This window comes from Rhinopithecus roxellana, chromosome 12 (assembly GCF_007565055.1).
Source record: "Rhinopithecus roxellana isolate Shanxi Qingling chromosome 12, ASM756505v1, whole genome shotgun sequence".
Lineage (NCBI taxonomy): Eukaryota > Metazoa > Chordata > Mammalia > Primates > Cercopithecidae > Rhinopithecus > Rhinopithecus roxellana.
The window spans coordinates 100354838-100382659 of record NC_044560.1 but is presented as its reverse complement, the minus strand read 5'-3'; the positions used below and the strand labels follow the sequence as shown (position 1 = coordinate 100382659).

At 47.1% G+C, this 27822-nt stretch overlaps 1 protein-coding gene across 2 annotated transcripts in view; it reads right to left on the bottom strand.

Moving 5' to 3' along the window:
* Positions 1 to 27822, bottom strand: part of CEP89 (centrosomal protein 89) — a 98495-nt gene that overhangs the window by 58318 nt on the left and 12355 nt on the right. The window contains exons 3-7 of one of the 2 annotated variants that reach the window (XM_010367005.2): positions 25840 to 25998; positions 19744 to 19930; positions 14176 to 14278; positions 5183 to 5211; positions 2660 to 2702 (exon numbers count right to left, since the gene is read on the bottom strand). In XM_010367005.2, coding sequence (XP_010365307.1) covers positions 2660 to 2702; positions 5183 to 5211; positions 14176 to 14278; positions 19744 to 19930; positions 25840 to 25998 — 521 coding nt within the window. The remainder of the gene's footprint in view (positions 1 to 2659; positions 2703 to 5182; positions 5212 to 14175; positions 14279 to 19743; positions 19931 to 25839; positions 25999 to 27822) is intronic. The other variant, XM_030942834.1, reaches the window with a different exon arrangement.

Below are 27822 nucleotides of genomic sequence, written 5' to 3'. Positions count from 1 at the left end.
TGAGGCCAGGAGTTCGAGACCAGCCTGAGCAACATAGCAAGACCCTATCTCTACAAAAAGCAATCAATAAATAAAATTATACTTAAAAAGCAGCAGCTTGAAACAGCTGATGAGCTGTCGAGTTAGATAACCACAGTGGGAATAGCAAGGGGTTAACCCACCTGACCCAGGCAGCAACAGCAGAAATGTGTGCCCCTCCTCAGGCAGAACACACAGGCCCTGAGGGCAGAGAGGCAGGGCAGGCCAGAAGGCTGGAGAAAGCCAGGAGGAAGAGGGGTCCCTACTGATCCCAGCTGGCCTCACATCCTGCCCATCCCCATCAGTCGCTGGAGGCAGCAGTCAGTACAGCCTGGCAGCCTGCTGGCTCTCTCTCTCCAGGCAGGGTGCAGTAAACAGAGGTAGCATCCCCATGCCGGCCACAGGGAATCTCAGGGACCCCAACAGGCATCAAACAGCAGAGCCAGAGAAGCATCAATGGCAAGTGAGAGAGGAGAAGGGGCTGCAACACAAACCCTAAGACTGCATGCGCACAGTTATGACTTTCAGAGAGACGTAGTCAGTGTCTTACAGAAATCATGGATGTTAACATTTGATCAACAGCATAAACTGAAAGGACGGGCTGAGCCGCAGGATACACATCACGAAGAAGGAATGCACGGCGCAGAAGTTAGAGCCCCAGCAATCGCCCAGAATACAGCACTGAAAATGCTGAGATTGAAAGGGTGCAAATAAAGTCAATCTGACATGGAGGAGACTTAAAACAGGATTTTCAGAGCAGTGACACTGATGGCAGCAGCGGCCCATCTAGAGTGGCCGCCGCACAGACTATCTAGAGCAGGGAGGCGTGGCCCAAGCCTCTTGCTCCATGGAGCAGGCAGGAGCCCCCCCTCCCTGGATGCTGCAGCAGTTGCCCAAGTCCAGCTGCAGACCCGAGAATCTGTGTTCGTGGGGGCCCAAGAAGGCTCCCCCCCAGCCCCCATAGGCTAAGAAGTGCCTGATCCCACTGCCTGACTTCACCGCCCCTTCTGAGTTGGCAGGGCAGGAGCTCCCGGGGTGCTGCTACAGTCGCCCTCCCAGGTGCGGGACCTGGGTGTCTCTGCAGTCTGCACCCTCTGGGGCCTGGGAAGGCTCCCGTGTCCCCGCAGGCTCACGGGTGTTTGCTCTGGCTGCCTGGCCTCTCCCTGCTCCCGACGCCTGCTCCAGTCTCAGAGTGGGGTTGGAGCGGGGTTGAGGCCAAGCCTGGGCACTGTCACAGCCTGGCCGGGAGTGTGCACACTCAGGGCAGCACTGACACGACAGCACCCTGCCGCCTCAGCCCCCTCCAGATTTTGGGCACCCATGAGCACAGGAGGGAAAGACAGGGGGAGGGGAGGTGAGGGTGGCTCTGTACTGGCCTGCAGGTGCCCCTTGGTGCAAACAGCCTGGGTGCCATGAACTGGGCAGCAGGAGGCAGACAGGCTCCTGGGCAGAAGCGGGCAGGTCCACGGTGAGTCCCCACCTTCAGGTTGGGGAGGGCCTGAAGGCTGGGAACCGAGTTGCCCATCCCGTGGGACCATAGTAGGAACTTGTGGTGCCTTTTCCAGGCCAACCCATGGCCACCTATGGACCAAATGGTGCTCACTCCCTCCCTTCTGAGGCCCATAAAAGCCCTGGGCTTAGCCAGAGCAGAGCAGATGGGATGACCAGCTGCAGAAAGGAGTTACCCTCTCTGCTGATAGCTGGAGACATCAGAGGACCAGCAGCAGAGAGGAACAACCTACTCCAGGGCCTCCTCTCTGCTAGGAGCTGGTCAGAATAACCAGCTGCAGAGAACAACCCTCTCCAGGGCTTCCTTTTTGCTGAGAGCTGCAGAGACAGTCGAATGACCTGCCTTCAGAGAGGAGCCACAGACTCCAGGGCCTCCTCTCTGCTGAGAGCTGAACACTTGACGGGACGATCTGCCTATAGAGAAGCTACCCACTGTGGGTCTCCTCTGAACTGTCCTAACAGTCAGTAAAGCTCCTCTTCGTCTTGCTCACCCTCCACTTGTCTGCTTACCTCATTCTTCCTGGATGCAGGACAAGAACTCAGGCAAAGGCACACTGGCACCATAGACATTTCTGGCCAGAAAAGCGACACCCCAAAGATCTTATAACAATGTGGGACCTAACAGCAGAAATTATAACTTCCATTTTGGAAGCCACTGAAGCTCCCCAAACCGTTCAGTGGGGTGTAACCCATAAAACATCACTGGACCTCTCCCTCTGCCTTCAGCCTCAGAGCAGAGCCCATAACTGCACCTGCCTGCCCAGCATGGATCCCAGTACATCATGGGTCCACTCCTCCCACCGGGATCCCATTACATCCCACAGGTCCTCCTTCCACCCCCAGGATCCCATTACATCCCATAGGTCCACCTCCCTTCCCCCAGGATCCCAGCATATCCCACAGGTCCACGTCCCCCCAGGTCCAACCCCCACCCTCCCAGGATCCAAGCACATCCTGTATGGACACATGTCCACTACCCAGTGTTTGCACCCTCTCTTTTGAGGCAAGGGTGAAAGTTCAACAACTAATACAAGAAAAAGAAAACATAATCTTTATTTTCAGATAAAATTAATCTGGATATTCTTCAAAACAACAAGCTTTTCAATCATAATATAATTCAAAAGGCAAATACCTGGGGAGGGTGGAGGTTTCTCACATAATGGAGGTTTTTCATCCTAGGAAAGAAGGAACGTAAGTGCAGAGCATTAGTATTTTATAAAGTGGACACAGGCAGCTAGGTCATTAGACAGCAGGTATATAAGCATGCTTTATTTCCTTCATTTTGACTCTTGTTCTTTGTTTTAGCTTTCAAAACTTTAATATCTACTATTTCTTTTTTTCCTTTTTTAAGACAGGGTCTTACTCTGTCACCCAGGCTGGGGTGCACTGGTGTGATCACAGCTCATTGCAGCCTCCAACTCCTAGGCTCATGCAATCCTCCTACCTCAGCCTCCCAAGTAGCTGGGATTACACATGGGCCATCAGAGCTAATTTTTTTTTTTTTTTTTGTAGAGATGGGGTCTCATTTATGTTGCCTAGGTTGGCCTTGAGCTCTTCGGCTCAAGGGATCCTCCTACCTTGGCCTCCCAATATGCTGGGATTATAGTTTCTTATACCTGAATCTTAGACCTTAAATGTCTTCCCCTCTGGTGTGCTCTCTGAGGCTATAAAGGAAGTCCTTCCTGAGCTTTCTTCCTGCCTTTCTGTGCTGAGTTCAGTGACTGTCTTTACAGGTAGATCCCGTGAGTAGTGGGCTGTGGGCTCACGTTTAAAAGCATGTGCTAGGTAGGGCTGCAAGTGCTGAGCGGAGATGCCCTCAGAAAACTCCATCCAGGCCTCTTCTCATTGGGATGGGCAAAAAGGACCCCACCAACTGCAGGGAAGCACATTTGCAAAATGCTGAGAAAGGAACATTAACAAGATATTGCTTCGCAACCCTAAACCCAGAGGAAAGGGAAGGCTGTGAACTTTTGTTAATTTTTGCTTACATGCTGGTATGATATTAAGCTTCTAATTTCTGCTGACAAAGTAGACAAGGTTATAAATTAACTCTCCAGAGAAATGTTTAATTTTTAAGTTCCCATGACATCGCACAATGAAAAATTTATATTAGAACTATTTCCATGTTTGCAAATTAGTTATTAAAATTGTCAGGCCAGGCCAGGCGCGGTGGCTCACACCTGTAATCCCAGCACTTTAGGAGCCCGAGGCAGGTGGGATCACCTGAGGTTAGGAGTCCGAGACCAGAATGGCCAACATGGTGAAATCCCATCTCCATTAAAAATACAAAAATTGGCCAGGCGCGGTGGCTCACGCCTGTAATCCCAGCACTTTGGGAGGGTGAGGTGGGTGGATCACGAGGTCAGGAGATCGAGACCATTTTGGCTAACACGGTGAAACCCCATCTCTACTAAAAATACAAAAAAAAAAAAAAAAATTAGCCAGGCATGGTGGCGGGCGCCTGTAGTCCCAGCTACTCGGGAGGCTGAGACGGGAAAATGGCATGAACCTGGGAGGCGGAGCTTGCAGTGAGCCGAGATTACGCCACTGCATTCCAGCCTTGGTGACAGAGCAGGACTCTGTTTTAAAAAAAAAAAAAAAAAAAAAAAAAATTAGCTGGGCGTGGTGGCATGCACCTGTGATCCTAGCTACTTGGGAGGCTGAGGCAGGAGAATCACTTGAATCCAGGAGGAGAAGGTTGAAGTGAGCCAAGACTGCGCCACTGCACTCCAGCCTGGGTGACAGAGCAAGACTTCATTTCAAACAAAAAAATCTCAGGCTAGGCACATCACATCATGCCTGCAATCCCAGTGCCTTTGGGAGGCCAAGGCAGGAGGATGGCTTGAGCCCAAGAGCTTGAGACCATCCTGGGGAACATAACAAGAAGCCAACTCTAAATAAAATTTTTTTTAATTAGCCAGGAGTGGTGGCATGTGCCTGTAGTCCCAGCTACTCAGGAGACTGAGGCAAAAGGATCACTTGATCCCAGGAGACTGAGGCTACAGTGAGCTATGATCACACTACTGCACTCCAGTCCCGGTCACGGAGGGAGATCCTGTCTCAAAAAATAATTTTTACAAAAGATAAAATTGTGTATTCATTATACATTCATTTTAATTATAAAATATTTCTAACACTTTAATACATTACTTTCATCATTAAACTATGGAAAATATCAATTTCCTCATGTTTTAAAAGTATTTAAGTGCAGGCACAGTGGCTCACACCTGTAATCCCAGCACTTTGGGAGGTCGAGGTGAGCGGATCACTTGAGCTCAGGAGTTTGAGATCAGCCTGGGCAACATGGGGAAACCCTGTCTTTACCAAAAATGCAAAAAATTAGCTGGGTGTGGTGGCATACGTCTGTGATCCCAGTTACTCGGGAGACTGAGGTGGGAGGATCACTTGAGCCTGGAAGGCGGAGTCCACAGTGAGCTGAGATTGCACCACTGCACTCCAGCCTGGGCGACAGTGAGAGCTCCTTCTCAAAAAAAAAAAAAAAAGAAGAAGAAGAAAACAAGCATTTAAAAGAAATATTCAACAGGAAAGAACTCTTAAGGGAAGATTTATTTTTTACCCCAAAATCACCAAAGTTGTTGAAAATTTATGATGAAAACTCCATTGAGAAAATCAGTTTTTTAAAAAATGATCTTACCTTTAAATTCAGAACAGAGTATTTACCATCTGATGAAAAACAAAAGACAGAGAAACTTTTAAAGTAGATAATGAAATATGACAACTCAGAAAAGTACAATCATAGAAATTCACCTTCCACAGAGGAGCTCGACAAGGCCTGGGAGAGGGATAAAATTCATAGGGTCACAGGGCAAATGGGTCCCAGAGCCAGGCAGGGACCTGACTCTAAATTGTCATCTCTCTCCCATACCCATTCCTGAGCACATCCGTAGCTCACGTGGCTGCAGAACCAAAGCCAAACTCTTCAGTGTCTCCAAGCCCTTCCCATGCTGGGCTCCTCCTCTCCTTCCAACACCCCTTTCCGCCACTTTCCACACATCTTCCCATGCCGGGCTCCTCCTCTCCTTCCAACACCCCTCCCCACCACTGTCCACACATCTTGCTGACCACACCCTGGATGGGCCACCCTCCCTAAATGCAGCATCCAACCTGTCAGAAAAATAGTTTTTCTTTGAAGCAAACTGTCTCAACGATAGAGAGAAAAATAAATCTCACCCAGTTACTCATCTTCCATACATCTGTAATCCAGGCACCCTAGGAAGCAGGTGATCTTACACCCCAGTTTGCCTGTACACATTCATGTTGTGAAAAGTTGGACATCGAGTTGCTGTTTTTTGAGACGGAGTCTCACTCTGTCCCTCAGGTGGAGTACAGCGGTGCAATCTCGGCTCACTGCAACCTCTGCCTCCTAGGTTCAAACGATTCTCCTGCCTCAGCCTCCCAATTAGCTGGGATTACAGGCATGGACCACAATGCCCAGCTAATTTTTGTATTTTTAGTAGAGACGGGGTTCCCCCATGTTGGCCAGTCTGGTCTTGAACTCCTGACCTCAGATGATCCACCCACCTTGGCTTCCTTTGGATTACAGGCGTGAGCCACTGTGCCTGACCCTGAGTTGCTTTTAACTTTCTACTATTAATTTGCAGAGCAGAAATAACTGGCTGAAAATAAACTAGAAACACATGCGAAAAACAGGGGAAAGAACCCTACAGAATTCAGACAACAGAAGAAAATGCTAGAGATACATACAAGATTCTAAATCTACTTCTTGGTTGGATGCGGTGGCTCACGCCTGTAGTCCCAGCACTCTGGGAGGCTGAGGTGGGCGGATCACTTGAGGTCAGGAGTTTGAGACTAGCCTGGCCAACATGGTAAAACCCCATCTCTACTAAAAACACAAAAATTAGCTGGGTGTGGTGGTGCTTGCCTGTAATCCTAGCTACTTGGGAGGCTGAGGCAGGAGAAACTCTTGAGCTTGGGAGGCAGAGATTACAGTGAGCCAAGACTGTACCATGACACTCTAGTCTGGGCAGCAGAGCAAGACATCATCTCTAAATAAATAAATAAATAAACAAACAAATCTACTTCCTGATGTATTCAAAATACCAATACTTAAACAACTCATCACTGAAGAGCTCATTTTTGGCCAAAGTCATCTTGATCAGCTGTTTTTAACCAAACTGCTTTCAGTCAAACATTCAGGGGCAGCCTGGACTGCTCTCCTACTTGGACACCTACTTGGACACCAGGAGTTTGAGACCAGTCTGGGCAACAGAGCAAAACCCCATCTCTACAAAAAATACCAAATTAGCCAGGTGTGGTGGAACGCACCTGCAGTCCCAGCTACTTGGGAGGCTGAGCAGCCTGGACTGCTCTCCTACTTGGATCCTACCCTGTCCTTCTGAGTTCAGCCTGATGAACCCTCCTCCCCCTACCACCTTCCCTAACTGGCAGACAACAACCTCTACTACCCACCTTAGCACCCCACATTTGCAGATTTGCAATCTGCACCTCTTCCTCTGCAGCTGGGATGCGAGGGGAAAGGCCTGTGGCTCTATCATCTCTGACACATGGCCGGCGCTGAACCAGTTTCCAATAAGCAAATATTTAAAGTGATACAACAAGAAAAAAATTTTTTAATAACACCTTTACAATAGTCTTGATTTGGTATCCCACAATGTTACCTCAGCCCTGACTGCTTTCATATTTAATGGAGTCTTCTATACCCTCCTTAAATTCTTCACAAAATAAAATTGCAGGAGCAGGGAGTTACATGAAATAGAATGGCAAAAGGTTGACAGCTGGCTGGCCACACTGGCACATGCCTGTGTGGGCCTCCAGCACTTTGGGAGGCCGAGGCAGGCGGATTGGTTGAACCCAGGAGTTTGAGACCAGCCTGGGCAACAGAGCAAAACCCCGTCTCTACAAAAAATACCAAATTAGCCAGGTGTGGTGGAACGCACCTGTAGTCCCAGCTACTCAGGAGGGTGAGGCAGGAGAATCATTCGAGCCTGTGAGGCAGAGGTTACAGTGAGCTGAGATCACACCACCGCACTCCAGCCTGGGTGACAGAGAGTGACCCTGCCTCAAAAAAATAAAAAATTGGCCAGGCGTGGTGGCTCAAGCCTGTAATCCCAGCACTTTGGGAGGCCGAGACGGGTGGATCACGAGGTCAGGAGATCGAGACCATCCTGGCTAACACGGCGAAACCCTGTCTCTACTAAAAAATACAAAAAAACAAAACTAGCCAGGCGAGGTGGCAGGCGCCTGTAGTCCCAGCTACTCAGGAGGCTGAGGCAGGAGAATGGCGTAAACCTGGGAGGCGGAGCTTGTAGTGAGCTGAGATCCGGCCATTGCACTCCAGCCTGGGCGACAGAGCGAGACTCCGTCTCAAAAAAAAAAAAAAAAGAAAGAAAATTGTTGACAGCTATAGAAGCGGGGAGATGCATAGATGGATAGGTGGGAGTTCATTTTACTTGTCTCTCTACTTTTGTACACGTTAAAAATGATCACAATAAAAAGTTTTTCAAGGGCAATTCAATTTTCCCAAAGGAAATCATGCTATTTTATCTTAGTCATCAACTTTTCAGAAAAAGAATCCGATAAAGATTAAACTTACAATTTACAGCATCCCAAATTCACATTGGTATTTAATGTACATTTAATGTACACGCAGTTCACTTGGTTCTGTGAATCTATTTTGTGTCCCGTTTTCTTAGTTATCATTTCTCAACAAGATTTCCAGAGTCCTCACCCTCCTCATTTCTATTACCTATAAGGGTGAGGGGGGTACACATAAAATAACAGCAAAGGGCTTCAATACTGGGCGTACTCCTACTGTGTACAAGGTGTCATGCTGGGTACTATCCCAGTTTTTTTTTTTTTTTATACAGGGTCTCACTCTGTCACCCAGGCTAGAGTGCAGTGGTGGAAACTGCACCGCAGCCTCGACCTGTCGGGCTCAAGCAGTCTTCTTGCCTCAGCCTCCAGCTGCTGGGTGCAAATGATCTTCCTGCCTCAGCCTCCAGCTGCCAGGCTCAAGTGATCTTCCTGCCTCAGCATCCAGCTGCCAGGCTCAAATTATCTTCCTGCATCAGCCTCCGGCTGCCAGGCTCAAGCAATCTTCCTGCCTCAGCCTCCAGCTGCTGGGCTCAAGTGATCTTCCTGCCTCAGCCTCCAGAGTAGCCGGGACTACAGGTGCGTGCCATTATGCTGGCTAATTTTTTAAATTTTTGTAGAAACAGGGTCTCCCTGTGTTGCCCAGGCTGGTCTCAAACTCCTGAGCTCAAGCAATCCTCCTGCTTTAGCCTCCTCAAGTGCTGGGATCATAGGCCTGAGCCACTGTGCCTGGCCCTATTCCAGTCTCTACAGAAAGAAAATTCACATGACATGAACACATTCTTGCTGTCAAATTTTTTTTTTTTTTTTTTTGAGATGGAGTCTGGCTCTGTCGCCCAGGCTGGAGTGCAGTGGCCGGATCTCAGCTCACTGCAAGCTCCGCCTCCTGGGTTCATGCCATTCTCCTGCCTCAGCCTCCCGAGTAGCTGGGACTACAGGCACCCACCACCTTGCCTGGCTAGTATTTTGTATTTTTTTTAGTAGAGACGGGGTTTCACTGTGTTAGCCAGGATGGTCTCGATCTCCTGACCTCGTGATCCGCCCGTCTTAGCCTCCCAAAGTGCTGGGAATACAGGCTTGAGCCACCGCGCCCGGCTGCTGTCAAAAATTTTAATGACACAGATAAATCAAAATTCACCCATGAACATAATCCCTCGAAACCTTCTCCTCTCCAGAGGTAACCATGGTTATCAACTGGGTATGGTTCTTTTCAGATATATTTGAACATATAAGGATGTAGTGGTTCATGTCTGTAATCCCAACACTGCGGGAGGCCGAGGTGGGAGGATGGTTCAAGCCCAGGAGGTAGAGGCTGCAGTGAGTTATGATCACACCACTGTACTCCAGCCTGGGTGGCAGAGCAAGATCCTGTCTCAAAAAAAAGAGTCAAACCCCACAACTTCACCACGTTTCACATGCCTACATATAAGAGACATTAGGCAGTGGGGAGGTAGAGTAGCGTGTACACTAGGTCCAGTGGCAGGAAGGAACACCACAGAGTTGAGGAAATAAAAGAACAGCAGAGTAGCTGGAGAGCAGTCAGCAGGGGCCAGGGCTGGCAGGCCATGCAGGTGGTGAGAAACCATGGAAGAGACCCAATTCAAAAGGGTCTGGGGTACGTGGGGGTGTGAGGGGATGCACGTGGGGGTCCACGGACATGCAAGGGGACACTACCAGCTTTGTGCTTTGAAAAGATGGCTCTGGGCCAGATGAGGTGTCTCATGCCTGTAATCCCAGCACTTTGGGAGGCCAAGGTGGGTCGAATGTTTGAGCCCAGGAGTTCAAGGACAGCCTGGGCAATATAGTGAAACCCTGTGTCTAACAACATACAAAAATTAGCCAGGCATGATGATGCACACCTGTAGTCCCAGCTATTCAGGAGGCTGAGGTGGGAGGATCAACTGAACTCAGGTTGAGGTTGCAGTGAGCCGTGATCATACCACTGTACTCCAGCCTGGGCAACAGAGTGAGACCCTGTTGAAAAAAAAAAGACTGTTCTGGCTGAGGGGATGAATGAATGAAGTTAAACGGTTACATGGCATAGAAGCTGGGAGAGGAAACCTGGGCACAGCACACAATGAATGATATCAAACTGGGGAGCAGGCTATGAGTACTTCGAAGAGTAAAGGGCCGAGACTGAGGAGATGACGGGGTGGGGGGTGGGGCACCCAGGAAGGCGGGAGGAAACAAGATGTCCCGAGCCCAGGGAGAAGGTATGTTAACCACGTGTTATGCTACTGAGACGTCATCAGAAGAAGCCAGAAAACCACCTGGCGCACTTAACTACATGAAGGTCTCTGGTCCAGTGGCGCGATGGAGAGGGAAGCCAAACTGGAGAGGTTTGAGGAGACGTGGAGAGGGAGAAGGCCTGGAGAGGTGTACCACTTGACAAAGCGGGCTGTTGAGGAGAAGGAGGAAGTACTAGCAAGAGGGGACTGTGGGATCAAATAAGGGTCTGCAAAGAATCTAGGGAAGTGGAACAGCGTCCACGAGCATGAATTTGGCAGTTCTGACCAAGGGTACGAGGGCCTTGCCCAAAGTGTGTTTGGTCTTCTTGGCAGGGGTCTTGCTAGAGTGCAGAGCGATGCATCAGGTGATCAAAGCTTCAGGCTTTAGAAACTAATTATCACTAGCACTGATGGAAGCCACTGCACTTCACATGCATCACTACATTTATGAGACAGACACTCTCAGATTGAGAAGACGAGGTAAGTAACTTAGCCACGCCTGGAAATGACAGTCAAAGACCAAACCACCAAAAGCCAGGGTTCCTCACGTGTTGTCCCAGGATCACCCACATCAGACTCCTCTGTGTACTTGTGAAAAGTACAGACCCTTCCAGACCAGTCTGACCAACACAGAGAAACCCCATCTCTACTAAAAGTACAAAATGAGCTGGGCGTGGTGGCACATGCCTGTAATCCCAGCTACTCAGGAGGCTGAGGCAGGAGAATGGCTTGAATCCAGGAGGCGGAGGTTGTGGTGAGCCAAGATCACGCCATTGCACTCCAGCCTGGGCAACAAGAGCAAAACTCCGTTTCAAAAAAAAAAAAGTACAGACCCTTGGGCCCAGCCCTGAGCCACTAAATTAGAGTTTGGGGTTTGAGGTTTTTCAGAAGTATGCAGGGGCTTTTAATGCCCACCACAAACCAGGTATCACTGCAGAAGCTGCAATCCTTCCCAACCAACACCTGTGTGCCAAGTGCACATTCCCAAGTATGTGGGTGGCCACTGCGTCTCATCTCCAAATCTACCTTCATGGTCGGCTGCAGCATTTCCACCCAGCCAGTTGGCACCAAGGAAGGCTTCCTCTGTAGGGGGCGCTGGAGAGACACTGGAGGAGCCGGGACTTTGCTTTCCTATTCCAGCTTCCTCTGGCTCTTCCTTCTATGCATTAATTTCTCTTTTTAATTTCTGTTTTTTAGAGTCCGAGGGTCTCACTATATTACCCAGGCTGGATTCGAACTCCTGGGCTCAAGTAATCTTCCTGCCTTGGCCTCCCAAGTAGCTGAGATTACAAGTGGGATTACATGTGCAGATCCTTTCTTTTTAATTTTTTGGGTGGCCAGCAACATGCAGTACCTCCCCATGGTGGCTTCTCCTGGCCCCCTATCCCAGTGAGTTTCATTACGGCAGCCCCTCAGCAAACTTCCTGGCCACCCAGCAGGCCACAGCTACGTCCTCTCCAGGAAGATGTGGATCTTGGTTCTGGCTGAGGCTCCTCCAGAGCTGCTTGCTCCTGAAGGCTGACTTTGTGTCAGCCCTAGGGACACTGGCTGCCCCCTTGAGCTGCTACTCCTGAATTCTTGAGTATTCTCTTTTACTCCTTAGTAGGCAATCCTGTTATTATTATTTTTTTTTAGAGACAGGGTCTCACTCTGTCACCTAGGCTGGAGTGCAGTGGCACTATCACATCTCACTGCAGCCTTGACCTCCTCCCTGGGCTCAAGTGATCCTCCCATCTCAGCCTCCTGCATAGCTGGGATTACAGGTGTGAGCCACCACACCCAGCCCCCAAACCGGTTATAATTAATAATTCTTTATAGTAAATTTTCCCTCTTCAAGTCACTGTGGGTGTTCTGACTCCTGATTGGACCTTGACTGATATATGCTACATTAGGCCACACAATGCAGATGTTAGACAAGGCAGGAGAGAACCAAATTTGGGGACGTAGGAAGACATTTGGCATGTGTTGTGAGACGAAAGAAAGGTAACAAAACAGCATGCACATTATATACATACATGCTCTAAACTGTTAAAAATCTTATCTGTGGGGGCACAATTAAGTGTGTTTAGCCTTATGATATGGTCTGGCTGTGCCCCCACTCACATCTTATCTTGAACTGTAGCTCCCATAATTCCCACCTATTGTGGGAGGGACCCAGTGGGAGATAATTGAATCATGGGGCGGTTTCCCCCATACTGTTCTCATGGTAGTGAATAAGTCTCACGAGATCTGATGGTTTTATAAGGGGAAACCCCTTTCTCTTGGTTCTCATTCCCTCATCTGCCGCCATGTAAGACATGCCTTTCACCTTCTGCCAGGATTGTGAGGCCTTCCCAGCCATGTGGAACTGTGAGTCCATTAAACCTCTTTTTCTTGATAAGTTACCCAGTCTCAGGTATGTCTTTATCAGCAGCGTGAAAACGGACTAATGCACTTTATATATTTATGTATTTTTTTTTTTACAGTAAGACAGTATTACTTTTGTAATTTAAAAACAGATGCACCCTTTACTAAATCTAATACTTAAAAAATATGCCAACTGACCAACAGGTGTTTTCTGGCCCCAGGATTATGAGGCTGATGTTCTGTGTTCCCTGAGAAATGATTTACAGAAATGTTTCCCTGAGCCTGAGCAACTCTGGGGCTGCTGATAAAGCAATTATTGGTTGTCCACTCGATGCCTGGCTCTCCTTGTCACTTCTCAAATGTGAACCACCTCTTAGGAAACCGAAAACTTTTCCCTACCTTTGCTATAACATGCTGAATTCTCTCATTGTGATAATCAAATAGATATATGTCCACATACTCATTCACCCAACAGATCTTTCCTGGTGGGCCACTGTGGGCCAGGTCTTTCCCCAAGCACTGGGACTAGGGAGACCCTATCCTACCCCTATCTCTATTGCTTAAGCCCAGGAGTTCAAGACCAGCCTAGCTAACATAGCAAAAAAAAAAAAAAAAAAAAAAAAAAAAAAACAGCACCTTGTACTTTAAAAACAACCTAATATCCAGAAGCAATTGACTGTGGAATAACTTGTTTTCTTTTCTTTTCTTTTTTTTTTGTTTGAGATGGGGTTTCACTCTGTCACTCAGGCTGGAGTACAATGGCAGCAATCTCAGCTCACTGCAGCCCTTGCCTCCAGGGCTCAAGCGATCCTCCCACCTCAGCCTTGAGAGTAGCTAGGACCACAGGCACATGCCACCATGCCTGGCTACTTTTTCCTATTCTAGTAGAGATGGGATGTCCATATTTTGTAGAGAGTGTCTCACTATGTTGCCCAACCTGGTCTCAAACTCCTAAGCTCAAGAGATCTACTTGCCTTGGCCTCCCAAAGTACTGGGATTACAGGAGTGAGCTACCACACCCAGCCTTATTTTCTTGAGACAGGGTCTCACTTTGTCACCCAGACTGGAGTGCAATGGTGCAATTACGGCTTGCTGCAGCCTTGACCTTCCAAGATCAAGTGATCCTCCCACCTCGCCCTTCTGAGTAGGTGGGATTATAGGCGTGCACCACCTTGCCTGGCTAATGTTTTTATTTTTACTTTTTGTAGAGACTGAGGTCTCCCTGTGTTGCTCAGGCTGCTTTCAAATTCTTGAGCTCAAGGGATCCTCCAGCCTTGGTCTCCTAAAGAGCTGGCGTGAGCCACCACACCTAGACCCTCATTTTCAATAAAAAATAAACTTCAATTATATTCCTAGTTAAAATCAAAGTGCTACAGCATGAAGGGGCAATGGGTATGTTTTCCTAAAAATAAGCAAAATTCATTAAGAAAAAATGTTCTTATATTTTATGAAAATTGTGGGATTTGTTTGTTTGTTTTACCTTTTTGTTGTATCCGCTGTGGTGTAGGAGGGGAGCCTGGAAACTCATCTTGATCAGAAATATTTTCATCATCTTCACTGTCCACTTCATGTAACAATGGCACCTTTTTGTTATAAAAGACAAAGGAGGAAAGAAATGAGAAATGTCCTTCTAACAAATTCCAACGTCTTCTTTCAAACCTTCCCCACTGGGAGCTCCCTCCATGGGTACTTCAGCTACTTTCCTTAGTGACACACAAAAGGGCTATATCAGGTGGGGCTAGATGACACTTCCAGGCCCTCAGGAAAAGCTTAGGGGCCAAAGGCAACACCATTCAAGTTATGCTAAGGCCACTGAGAGCTCCACATCCCAGCCATGTTGTCAGGGCAGCTTCCCTTCCTCTTCCCTGCCAGGGACCACCCAATACCACTCCACGCTGGCACTGACACCATGTTACTAATTTCCCCCCACCCCTTTTTTTTGAGACAGGGTCTCCCTCTGTCACCCAAACTGGAGCACAGTGGTGTGATCATAGCTCACTGCAACCTTGACTTCCCACATGCAAGCGATCCTCCCACTTTAGCCCCCAGAGTAGCTGGGACCACAGGCATGCACCACCACACCCAGCTAATTTTTTTTATTTTTTGTAGAGACAGGGTCTCCTTTTGTTGCCCAGGCTGGTCTCAAACTCCTGTGCCCATGCGATCCTCCTGCCTCAGCCTCCCGAAGTGCAGGGATTACAGACGACAGCCACTGCACCCAGGCTGTGTTAATAATTTCTATGTGGGACAAGCAGTGCTGACCTCCCCTGGGAGGACTCTCACTGAAGCCTGCTATGTTCACCAATTATGTAAGTCCACTGCAAATTGCATTTACTGAGGGACTCCCCTCTACTGTCTGAGAGTAGGTCCTATATAGGTAACCATTCATGTTAGCTATATAGGAGCTACTGAAATTTTGTTTCATCCCAACATGGCAGGGACACAGAGCTGTCCTTTAGAGAGGCCCATGGGCCAGGAATGGGACCTGCTGCTGATGAGGAGACATTCCCATTGGCAGGAGCCTGAGGGTAGGAACAGAGGCTGCCAAGGAGGAAGAGAAAGAACAGTGAAACAGGTTTTTCTTTTTCTTTTTTTAAGACATGGTCTCACTCTGTCACCCAGGCTGGAATGCAGTGGTGCAATCATGGCTCGCAGCAGCCTTTAGCTCCTGGGCTCAAGCAATCCTCCACCTCAGCCTCCCAAGCAGCTAGGACTACAATTGCATGCCACCATACCCAGCTAATTTTTAAATTTTTTGTAGAGATGGGGTCTCAGTATGTTGTCCAGGCTGGTCTCGAACTTCTGGCCTCAAGTGATCCTCCTGCCTCAGCCTCCCAAAGGGCTGGGATTATAGGCATGAGCCACTGCACTCAGCCTGAACCAGGGGTTATGTGGTAAACTGTGACTGGCGCTGTCTGGGTGGGCTGCCCTTTGGCTCTCCTGATTCTTCAGTAAAATCTTGCTTTTGTGATCAGTTTGGCTTAGCTGGGCTGCACTGCAGGCAATGGAAGGGCTGTCCCTGGGGCTGACAAGGAGGTGGTGGCAGGGACCAGCAAGACGCCCATGAGAAGGGGCGTTTCAGAGTAAGAGCTAAGGCTGCTAGGTCCACCTGTCTCTGTGGACATGGTTCCAAGGTGACCTGGCTCAAGAGAAGCAAACAGGTCACCCAAGCTACTCATCATTTGAAGAAAGAAAAAGTAAATGACCCCGCACTTTTATTTTTTAATAGAGACAGGATCTCACTATGGTGTCCAGGCCAGTCTTGAACTCCTGTCCTCAAATGATCCTCCCACCTTCACCTCCCAAAGTGGTGGATTACAGGCATGAGCCACTGCCCACAGCCGACCTCAAGCTTTTTTATCTCCCAGGAACAAACTTCCTTGTTCAACCTGTCAAAAATATATTAAGTGACTCACTATTCTCAAGGAAATGTGAAATGGATGAGATGACTTAAAAAGTATTAGGGGTCAGGCGCGGTGGCTCATGGATCCCAGCACTTTGGGAGGCCGAGGTGGGCAGATGATCTGAGGTTGGGAGTTCAAGACCAGCCTGACCAACATGGAGAAACCTCATCTCTACTAAAAGTACAAAATTAGCCGGGCGTGGTGGCACATGCCTGTAATCCCAGCTACTCAGGAGGCTGAGGCAGGAGAATTGCTTGAACCCAGGAGGCGGAGGTTGCAGTGAGCCAAGATGGCGCCATTGTACTCCAGCCTGGGCAATAAGAGGGAAACTCTGCTTCCCTCCCCCTACAAAAAAGCATTAAGAAGATGTCTAATATGGACAACTGTTTGGCAGTATCTACTGGTACTAAAGCTGATGGTACATATGCCCTATGACTATATATATGCCATTCCTCAGTATACACCCACCAGAAATACACAAATATGTACATCAAGGGACACATCCCCAAATGTTCATAGCAGCACTATTCCTAAGAGTCCCAAACTGGAACCAATCAAGTCTCTGTCATCAGTAAAACGAATAACTGAGTGGCACGGTTGTACAGTAAAATATATAGCAATGAGAACAAACCAGCCCCTGCTATACACAATAACTAAAGACTCCCAAACTCTAAATAATGCATACCGTCCAATTAAATGCATGTAAATTTTCAGAATAGGCAAAGCTAATCTCAGATTATTTTTAAAGATTAAAGCTAATCTTGGCAATGGTTAACTCTGTGGGAAGTAGTAAGTGACTAAGAAGAAGGGGGATTTTGGCCGGGCACAGTGGCTCAAGCCTGTAATCCCAGCACTTTGGGAGGCCGAGATGGGCGGATCACGAGGTCAGGAGATCGAGACCATCCTGGTGAACACAGTGAAACCCAGTCTCTACTAAAAAAAATACAAAAAACTAGCTGGGCGAGGTGGCGGGCGCCTGTAGTCCCAGCTACTCGGGAGGCTGAGGCAGGAGAATGGCGTAAACCCGGGAGGTGGAGTTTGCAGTGAGCCGAGATCCGGCCACTGCACTCCAGCCTGGGCGACAAAGCGAGACTCTGTCTCAAAAAAAAAAAAAAGAAGAAGGGGGATTTCTAGGGTACAAGTAATTTTTTTTTAATCTGAGTGGTGGCTACTTTTTGAAAATTTATCGAAATGTACACTTATGATTTATTCACTTCTTGTGCATGTTTTATATATCAATAAGTCTACTAAAAACATACCTTCATAAAGGATTTGTGATACTTTATACAAACATACTTTAAAAGGCTTGGCTGGGCGCAATGGCTCATGCCGGTAATCCCAGCACTTTGGGAGGATCACCTGAGGTCAGGAGTTCGAGATCATCCTGGCCAACATGGTGAAACCCAGTCTCTACTAAAAATACAAAAATTTGCTGGGCATGGTGGCGGGCACCTGTAGTCCCAGTTACTCGGGAGGCTGAGGCAGGACAATCACTTGAACCCAGGAGGCGGAGGTTGCAGTGAACCAAGATTGTACTACTGCATTCCAGCCTGGGTGACAAAGCAAGACTCTGTCTCAAAAGAAATAAACAAAAAAAAATTATACATATATATATGTGCAGTACTCTAGTTGTTTACTTAAACTTGCAGTAAAAGAATAAAAATACAAACTTCCAGGATGCACTCCAAATCTAAGAAAAGATGGGTTTCCAAGGAGGGAGTGGGGTTAGAGGACAAGGCAACAACAACCCTAATGGCAACATTTTATTGTTTATTATTTTCTACTTTTCACATTTTAAAATTTAAAACTTTTCCTACTACACATGGCTCCTAAAACCACCCTAACAGACTTGCCTAGAAAAACAAAATAACTGTCCTTCTAACTAGGAAAGAGTCTCTGTAGGTCACTGTATCTCTTTCTTCCGAGGGAAATATTGTAGCAAGCTTTCCCTCTAGAATCGTGGAGTGATATGACTCTATGTGTAACATGGGTCCAAAATAACCAGCCGGCAAGTGTGCGGGTGAGGAGCAGTGGAACTGACTGTAAGCCCTGCAGAGCTCAACAGGAGCACCTCCCTCCTTGGGGCTCTGGGCAGTGTCTGCCTATTCCAGAGCTCCTTGCTATGAGAAACCTAATTCTATGTGTGAAAGTCTGTATATGTGGGAAAATGATGGTGAGTTCATGAAACAGCCACATAAGGATCCCTCAAAATAAGCTCCTGAAGACCATTTAAAACATATTTGAGGGCCAGATGCGTTGGCTTACTCATGTAATTCCAACACTTTGGGAGCCCGAAGCAAGAGGATTGCTTAAGCCCAGGAGTTTAAGACCAGTCTGGCTAACATAACAAGACCCTGGCCCTATAGGAAAAAAAAAAAAAAGTCAAGTTGTGGTGCCATGTGCCTATAGCCCCGGCTACTCGGGAGGCTGAGGTGGGAGGATCACTTGAGCCCAGGAGGAGGTGGCTATAATGAGCTATGGATCGTGCCACTGCACTCCAGCCTGGGGACAGTGAGACCCCATCTCAATTTAAAAAAAAAAAAAAGTGTTTTAATATAGTAGAGGCTAATTAATATACATATAATCAATACTGGTGTAGCTTAATGCTGCCGGTCTATATGTTCAGACACTATGAATAACACATTATAATGATGGTGAAAAAAAGAAAAAGGGGCTGGACACAGTGGCTCACACCTGTAATCCTGGTACTTTGAAAGGCTGAGGCAGGTGGATCACTTGAGTCAGGAGTTCGAGACCAGCCTAGGCAACATGGGGAAACCCTGTCTCTACAAAAAACACAAAAAACAGCCAGGCATGGTGGTGTGTGTCTGTAGTCCCAGCTACTTGGGAGGCTGAGGTGGGAGGATCACTTGAGTCCAGGAGGTTGAGGCTGCAGTGAGTTATAATGGTGCCACTGCCCTCCAGCCTGGGGGACAGGGCAAGAAGACCCTGTCTCAAAAAAGAAAAAGAAAAGAAAGAAAGAAAGAAAAAGATAAAGGAAAAAGGGATATGTGCTATATCTTGCCATTAAGGAAATATTATTATGTAGTTTCCAAAACCCTGGGAAGCAGTTTAAAAATTGGGATTCGCAGAGCAGCTGGCAGTGGAGAAGTATGTTTCCTTGAATCTCTGTGTGCAGATCCCTGATGTGTGACAGGGCAATGAAGGGAATTCCTCACCGCGTCAGTGGGGGTCAGCTAAGATAAATGCACACAGGAGTTAGAAACAGGGGAGCGCTCATAGTAAGCACTCAAAGCACGTCAGCTCCCATTGAGAGACGCATGACGATCTTCCCTGTCATGCACGAATTTAAAGAAAGGGTGCAGTGTGCAAAATGATATCATAAAAGTGATAGGAAATTTAGCTTCCAAGGTCAAAAAAAAGAATAAGATTGCTAAGCTTTGAATGGAAGTCCACATTAAGAATATGAAGATGTTCATCTTTGTTTTTGCAAGATAAAGGAAAGAAGTTTATGTTTTAATCTAACCAAATAGAAATGAGGCTGGACATGTTTAAAAAATAAGCCCCAAAGTCAATGCTATCAAATGCAGAACAGAGAGAATAAATCCTTAGCAATGCACTAATTTACCAAAAGTTAACGTCAGGGTGAATGTCAAGAAGAAAATTGGGAACATAGAAAACACCTGATTTCTGTGTGGCACAGCATACAGGTCATCACCGTGGCCTCCTTTGTCCTCCTGGGCACTGACATGCCCCAGTTCCTTGCAGCTGGATGACAGCTGAGTTTCAATGTCCTCTTCTTCCCCATAGCCTAGTGTTTCAAAGGATGGCAAAGAAGATCTTCTTCCCATCTCACTCTGCCAATTTGGACTGTGTTAGAACATTCATGAGGAAAACAAACAAAAAGTCATTTAGCAGTTGACATTGATATATATCATGTATTACACGCACTGCCTCCAAGTCCTTACCATAAATGTGTGATAGTACAAAGTACATAGAAGCTAAAAGATTAAATTTTCCACTGTCCCATCTCTTTGTAGTACACTCAGCATATCCTTCTAATTTCTGTTTTTAGAGTTACTGCATACATATACAATTCGCCTTGTTATGAATAAGGGTTTTTTTGTTTTGTTTTTGTTTGTCTGTTTGTCTGTTTTTTGAGATAGGGTCTCACTCTGTCTCCCAGGCTGGAGTGCAGTGGTGCAAAGATGGTACACTGCAGCCTCAGCCTCCCTGGACTCAGGTGATTCTCCAATCTCAGCCTCCCAACAGCTGGGACTAATCATGCCCAGCTAATTTTTGTATTTTTTGTAGAGACAGGGTTTCACCATGGTGTCCAGGCTGGTCTCGAACTCCCTGGCTCACGGGATCCGCCCGCCTCAACCTTCTAAAGTGCTAGCATTACAGGCATGAGCCACTGAGCCCAGCCTGTTGTTGTTGTTGTTGTTGTTATTATTATTATTATTATTATTATTTTGAGATGGAGCCTCACTCTATTATTATTATTACTATTTTGAGATGGAGTCTCACTCTGTCACCCAGTTATTGTTATTATTATTTTGAGATGGAGTCTCAGTCTGTCACACAGGATGGAGTATAGTAGCACAATATTTGGCTTACTCCAACTTCAGCCTCCCGGGTTCAAGTGATTCTCCTGCCTCAGCCTCCTGAGTAGCTGGGATTATAGGCACTTGCCACCACGCATGGCTAATTTTTCTATTTTTAGTAGAGATGGGGTTTCACCATTTTGGCCAGGATGGTCTCAAACTCCTGACCTCAAATGATCCGCCCACCTTGGCCTCCCAAAGTGCTGGGATTACAGGCATGAGTCACTGTGCCTGGCACTGACCTGCTAATTAATAAGTTTTTGTTGTTGTTGTTTTTAATTGAGACAGGGTATCATTCTGCCACACAGGCTGGAATGCCGAGGTGCAATCTCGGCTCACTGCAGCATCCACCTCCCCAGCTCAAGTGATCCTCCCACCTAAGCCTCCCAAGTAGCTGGGACTACAGATGTACTCCACCATACTCAGTTAATTTTTTGCTTGTTTGTTTGTTTGTACTTTTAGTAGAGAAGCGGTTTCGCCATGTTGCCCAGACTAGTCTCAGACTCCAGAGCTGAGCGATCCACCTACCTCAACCTCCCAAAGTGTTGGGATTACAGGTATGATCCACTGTCCCCAACCTATTAATAAGTTTTTAAGTCAACATTTTAAAAGGTAAGAATCCAGTAGATATGCCAGCTTAACTATCCATTTTCCTTGCTTAGGTGGGTTTTTTTCCTTCACTTTCCATTGCTGTAGATAACCCTGTAATAAACATCTGTGTGCAGATAACCTCTACCCTATTTAGGATTACTCCTATAAAACAAACCGCCATAGAGTAAATTCTTTTTTTTTTTTTCTTTTTTTGAGATGAAGTCTCGCTGTGTCACCCAGGCTGGAGTGTGGTGGTGCGATCTCAGTGCACTGCCACCTCCGCCTCCCAGGTTCAAGTGATTCTCCTGCCTTAGCCTCCCAAGTAGCTGGGTCTACAGGCACCTGCCACCATGCCTTGCTAATTTTTGTATTTTTAGTAGAGATAGGGTTTCACCACATTGGCCAGACTGGTCTTGAACTCCCGACCTCAAGTGATCCGCCTGCCTTGGCCTCAAAAAGTGCTGGGATTACAGGCTTGAGCCACCATGCCCAGCCCATACAGTAAATTCTTGAGTCGGCCGGGCGCGGTGGCTCAAGCCTGTAATCCCAGCACTTTGGGAGGCCGAGACGGGCAGATCATGAGGTCAGGAGATCGAGACCATCCTGGCTAACATGGTGAAACCCCGTCTCTACTAAAAAATACAAAAAACTAGCCGGGTGAGGTGGCGGGCGCCTGTAGTCCCAGCTACTCGGGAGGCTGAGGCAGGAGAATGGCGTGAACCTGGGAGGCGGAGCTTGCAGTGAGCTGAAATCCGGCCACTGCACTCCAGCCTGGGCGACAGAGCGAGACTCCGTCTCAAAAAAAAAAAAAAAAAAAAAAAAAATTCTTGAGTCAAATGGTGTGAACATTTTGTGTCTACATACATACTGTACAAAATCATTTCTCCAAGCTACAAATACACTAGTAATAATTTTCTAAAACTTGCCAAAACAACTTAAAACCCACTGTCTAAATTTGCATTTGTTACTGAGACTGAATGTTTTTCCATAGGCTTGTGTTCAGGTCCTTTGTCTATTTTATTTCTGGTATGTCCATTCCAATTTGTTTTTTTCATTTTTTTGTTTGTGTGTGTGTGTGTGTGTGTGTGTGTGTGTGTGTGTGTTTGAGACAGGGTCTCACTCTGTCATCCAGGCTGGAGTGAAATGACAAGATCATAACTCACTGCAACTTTGACCTCCTGGGCTCAAGTGATCCTCCTGCCTCAGCCTCCCAAGTAGCTGGGACTACAGGTAAGCAACACCATGCCAGGATGATTTTTGTATTTTTTGTAGAGATGAGTGTCTCACTTTATTGCCCAGGCTGGTCTCAAACTCCTGATCTTAAGCAGTCCTCCCACCTCAGCCTCTCAAAGTGCTGGGATTACAGGTGTGAACCACCACAGTTGGCTTCCATTCCAATTTGAAATTACTAAAATTAATCTACTAAAATTAAAATCCTGACTTTGCTTTTACTATAAGTGTTTTTTCTGTTCTATTAATATTATTTTGGTTTTATAAATTTCTTAAACATAGAAGTGATTAAAAAGGATTTTTACCTTCTAAATTCTAATTCTAAAGTCTTATTAAAGACTTATTCTAAAGTCTTATTTGTGTGTCTATACAGTATAATCCTTCATTCATTAGGAATTTATTTTGGTGTATGAGTTAGGCAAGGCTCAAAGCTGATTTCTAATATTGCTAATCAATATAGCACCGAATCCTTTCCTTCCCCTTTGAGCTGTGGGACAGACTTTATTAAAGATTCAGTATGCTTGTAGAAACACTAGGTTCACCTCAGGGCATTCCTGGGCACCTCTGTATCACTCAACTAGTCCTATACTGTTCTTGCTACTTTATCTATACGTTTTAAAATATGACAGGGTCGGACACAATGGCTTTTTATTGCATCAATTGAGGGGTAGCTGTTGGGGTGTTCGTGGTTAAAATACAATTGCTGGGCTCTGACTGGGTTGCTTTTTAGTCTCTTGTTTTTGGGGTTTGGCAAGGGTACATTTACCTACGTTGATGGAAAAGTCAGAGATGGGGAGGGTTGCAGATTTAATCGGAAACAGTTCTTGAAATTGAGCGTATGTGCATGCGTGAGCGTGGCTCACACCTATAATCCCAGCATTTTGGGAGGCCAAGGAGAGAGGATTTCTTGAAGCCAGAAGTTGAAGAACAGCCTGGCAACATCAGGAAACCTTGTCTCTACAAAAAAAAGTAAAAATTAGCCTGTGCTGGGCACAGTGGCTCACACCTGTAATCCCAGCATTTTGGGAGGCCAAGATGGGCAGATTGCTTGAGGTTGGGAGTTCAAGACCAGCCTGGCCAACATAGTGAAACCCTGTCTTTATTAAAAATATAAAAATTAGCCAGGTGTGGTGGCGTGTACCTGTAGTCCCAGCTACTCTGGAGGCTGAGGCAGGAGAACTGCTAGAACCCAGGAGGCAAAGGTTGCAGTGAGCCGAGATCAGGCCATGGCACTTCACCCTGGGCGACAGAGTAAGACCTCTGTCTCAAAAAAAAAAAAAAAAAAAAAAATTAGCCAGGCATGATAGCACGCATCTGTGGTACCAACTTCTTGGGAGGCTGAGGCAGGAGGATCACTTGAGCCCAGGAGGAGGAGGTTGCAGTGAGCCATGATTGCGCCATTGCACTCCAGCCTGTGCAACAGAGTGAGATCCTGTGTCAAAAAAAAAAAAAAAGGAAAGAAAACAAAAAAATCCCCCCAAAAACAAAATAAAATACAACAGGGCTAATCCAGCATTCCTGTGCAGTCAGACCATCTCCTCTGATAGTCTTACATGCTTATTTTTTTCCACTGAATTTTAGAGCCATTTACTCATCTTTAGTTTTTATTCAGCCAAAGTATAATTCTTACCAGGAAAAAAAAAAGTTAAATTCAAATATCTCAAAATGGTGGCGATACTTTTGGTCAAAACAAAAATAAAAACAAGCCCTAGAAGGAAATACATTAAGTATTTATATAATACCATGGTAGAAAGTGTCTTACTAAATTTAGAATTATTACAGAAAATACAAATTTAAAAATGGGTATTTACTACATACAAAATACAAAATCAAAAAAGCCAACACAGGCCAGGCACAGTGGCTCACGCTTGTAATCCCAGCACTTTGGGAGGCCAAGGTGGACATATCGCTTGAGGCCAGGAGTTCAAGACCAGCCTGGCCAACACGGTGAAACTCTGTCTCAACTAAAAATACAAAAATTAGCCAGGTGTGGTGGCATGCACCTGTAGTCCCAGCTACTCTGGAGGCTGAGGCAGGAGAATCGCTTGAACCCAGGAGGCAAAGGTTGCAGTGAGCCGAGATCAGGACACTGCACTCCACCCTGGGCAACAGAGCGAGACTCTATCTCAAAAAAAGAGCCAACCCAACACAAAGTTGAATATACATGACAATTAAAAAGGGAAATGTGGCCGGGCGCAGTGGCTCACGTCTGTAATCCCAGTGCTTTGGGAGGCCGAGGTGGGCAGATCACTTGAAGGTGGGAGTTCGAGACCAGCCTGACCAACATGGAGAAACCCCATCTCTACTAAAAATACAAAAATTAGCTGGGTGTGGTGGCGCATGCCTGTAATCCCAGCTACTCAGGAGGCAGAGGCAGGAGAATCGATTGAACCTGAGAGGCGGAGGTTGCAGTGAGCCGAGATCGCGCCATTGCATTCCAGCCTAGGCAGTAAGAGTGAAACTGTCTCAAAAAAAAAAAAAAAAGGGCAAATGTGATCATGGATCCCTACTCTCATCCCTGCCCCATGCACCCTTAGAGACTTCCAGTGTCTTCCCACCATTCCTAGGGCAGACACCCACCCTCTAAACAGGACACTAAAGGCACCCCCAGCCTGAACCCTGCCCAGTCCTCCAGCCCCATCTCACATCCCAAACATCCTCCTTACACTGCCGCCTGTGTCACACTCCCTCATCTGTGTCTGGAAAGCTCATCCCAGCCCCACAAAGATCATCCCCAGCACTTGAGCTGTTCCAAGATGATTCCTATACGTCCTAAGCTCTCCCCTCGACCCTCTCCTCCTCAGGAGGAAACCTTCCTGACCCCCTAGCCCTGTGTCAGCTCAAACCCAGGAGAAGCAACAAAGGTAAAGATGATGAAGAAAAAAGGCTAAACTGCAGCTGCCAGGAAGGTCAAATTAGTGTGACTGTCCAGAGACACACGTGAGAGGTGAGGAGGGACCACTCTCACTGTTCAGGTTGCCGCACAAAGAAACTTACTAAGGGACTGGAAGCAGCACTGAATTCATTAGCTCTGTGCCGCTGTGAAAATGGCTAGGACCCATACAAGTCAAAATCTAACAAGATCCACTATGGAGGAAATCCAGATCCCAGAGCAATTAGGTCACTGGACAGTCGCTGGACAGTGTCCATTTGACACTGGTGATGAAAACCCAATGACTAAGCCTCTAGTCATAAATATGTGCACGAGCACCCATGCACCCACACAGGTACACATGCACACACAGGTACACATGCACACACACGTACTCATACACACACACATGTAGAGACCAGGCTGAGCTGCCCCTCTTCTACCCGGAGAGGAAGCAGAGGCGGCGATCTGGTACCCACCGAGGCCTCAGCTCTGAGGTGGTGGCATAGGGCTCGATGAAGCTGTCCTGTTCAACACTGCTCACGTCACTCTCAGACCGGGATCTCTGGCGAGGCTGAGGAATGGCAACTGTCCGCCCAGTCAATGTTGTCGCCAGAATGGCTGCTGCCAGAGCAGATCTGTGGACAAAAACATCCCATGGAGACGGTGAGATGTGAACATTCCAGGTGAAGGCTGAACAAGATACACGAATTGATCGAGGCTTACCTTTTGCTGGATGATGTCGACTGAGCATTTACTCTGCCCCCGTCGTCTACCGCAGGCCATCAGACAATCTCATTTGATTCTCACCCAGCTGTATGACTACATATTATTGTCATCCCATTTTCCACAGAAATTAAATGACTTGTAAGTATTTCCTAGTCAAGGCTGGGTGTGGTGGCTCACGCCTGTAATCCCAGCACTTTGGGAGGCTGAGGCGGGTGGATCACCTGAGGTCAGGAGTTTGAGACCAGCCTGACTAACATAGGTGAAACCCCGTCTCTACTAAAAATACCCAAAAAATTAGTCGGGTGTAGTGGTGGGCACCTGTAATCCCAGCTACTTGGGAGGCTGAGGCAGGAGAATCGCTTGAACCCGGGAAGCGGAGGTTGCAGTGAGCCAAGATCACACCATTGCACTCCAACCTGGGCAACACTGAGACTCTGTCTCAAAAAAAAAAAAAAAAAAAAAAAAAAAAAGATTTCCTAGCCAATAGGAGGTAGAACAGGGCCTCTAATCCTGGCAGACACAAAAGCCTGCATTCAAGTAGTTTTCTTTTTTTTTGAGACGGAGTCTCGCTCTGTCGCCCAGGCTGGAGTGCGGTGGCGCGATCTCCACTCACTGCAAGCTCCACCTCCTGGGTTCACGCCATTCTCCTGCCTCAGCCTCCTGTGTAGCTGGGACTACAGGCACCCGCCACCGCGCCTGGCTAATTTTTTTGTATTTTTAGTAGAGACGGGGTTTCACCCTGTTAGTCAGAATGGTCTCGATCTCCTGACCTCGTGATCCGCCCGTCTCAGCCTCCCAAAGTGCTGGGATTACAGGCGTGAGCCACTGCACCCGGACAAGTTTTCTTATTAGAATGGAAGATCAGAATGGAAAAAGAAAATGAGATATAGAAAGATTAAAAGATTTAGAAGGGGACTGACTTTAAAAATACAAATTACTCAGGAATATATTACAGGAAAGTTAGAGTAAACAGATTTATCCTCCTGTCCAAAAAAGTAAAACAAGGCCAGGCGCAGTGGCTTATGCCTATAATCCCAGCACTTTGGGAGGCTGAGGTGGGTGGATCATGAGGTCAGGAGATCAAGACCAGCCTGGCTAACACGGTGAAACTTCATCTCTACTAAAAAAACAAAAAAATTAGCCAGGTGTGATGGCACACACCTGTAATCCCAGCTACTCAGGAGGCTGAGGCAGGAGAATCAGTTGAACCTGGGAGGCGGAGGTTGCTGTGAGCTGAGATTGCACCACTGCACTCCAGCCTGGGCAACAGAGCGAGACTCCATCTCAAAAAAAAAAAAAAAAAAAAAAAAGTAAAACAAAACAAAAGACCACTGTCCCAGTTTGCTGCCTAGGAAAATTTCCAGGTCACAGCACAGGGAGGAGGAATGCATGGAGCCAGGCAGACTCCTCGAATTGTAGAGATGGAGCTGAGAGAATGTGTAGGATAGAGTGTTGGACAGGAGAGAACCACACAGAGAGAACGAGGAGATCTGCAGAAGGTACCCCAGTTTCAGTGGGATATGGCGCAGCACACAAGTGTGAGGAAATTACCCGACAGTGGAGGAAGAACCACTCACAAGGATCAGGAGGAGCAGAGCCAGGTGCTTATACACAGCCCAGGATGGCAGCTGCTTCCACCAGGCAGACTGGAGAAACCTATCATTCCCAAGACGCTGGGTGCAGCACTCAGAAAGGTCTGGCCGCGGTACTGGGGAATAATTAGCCCTGGCTGA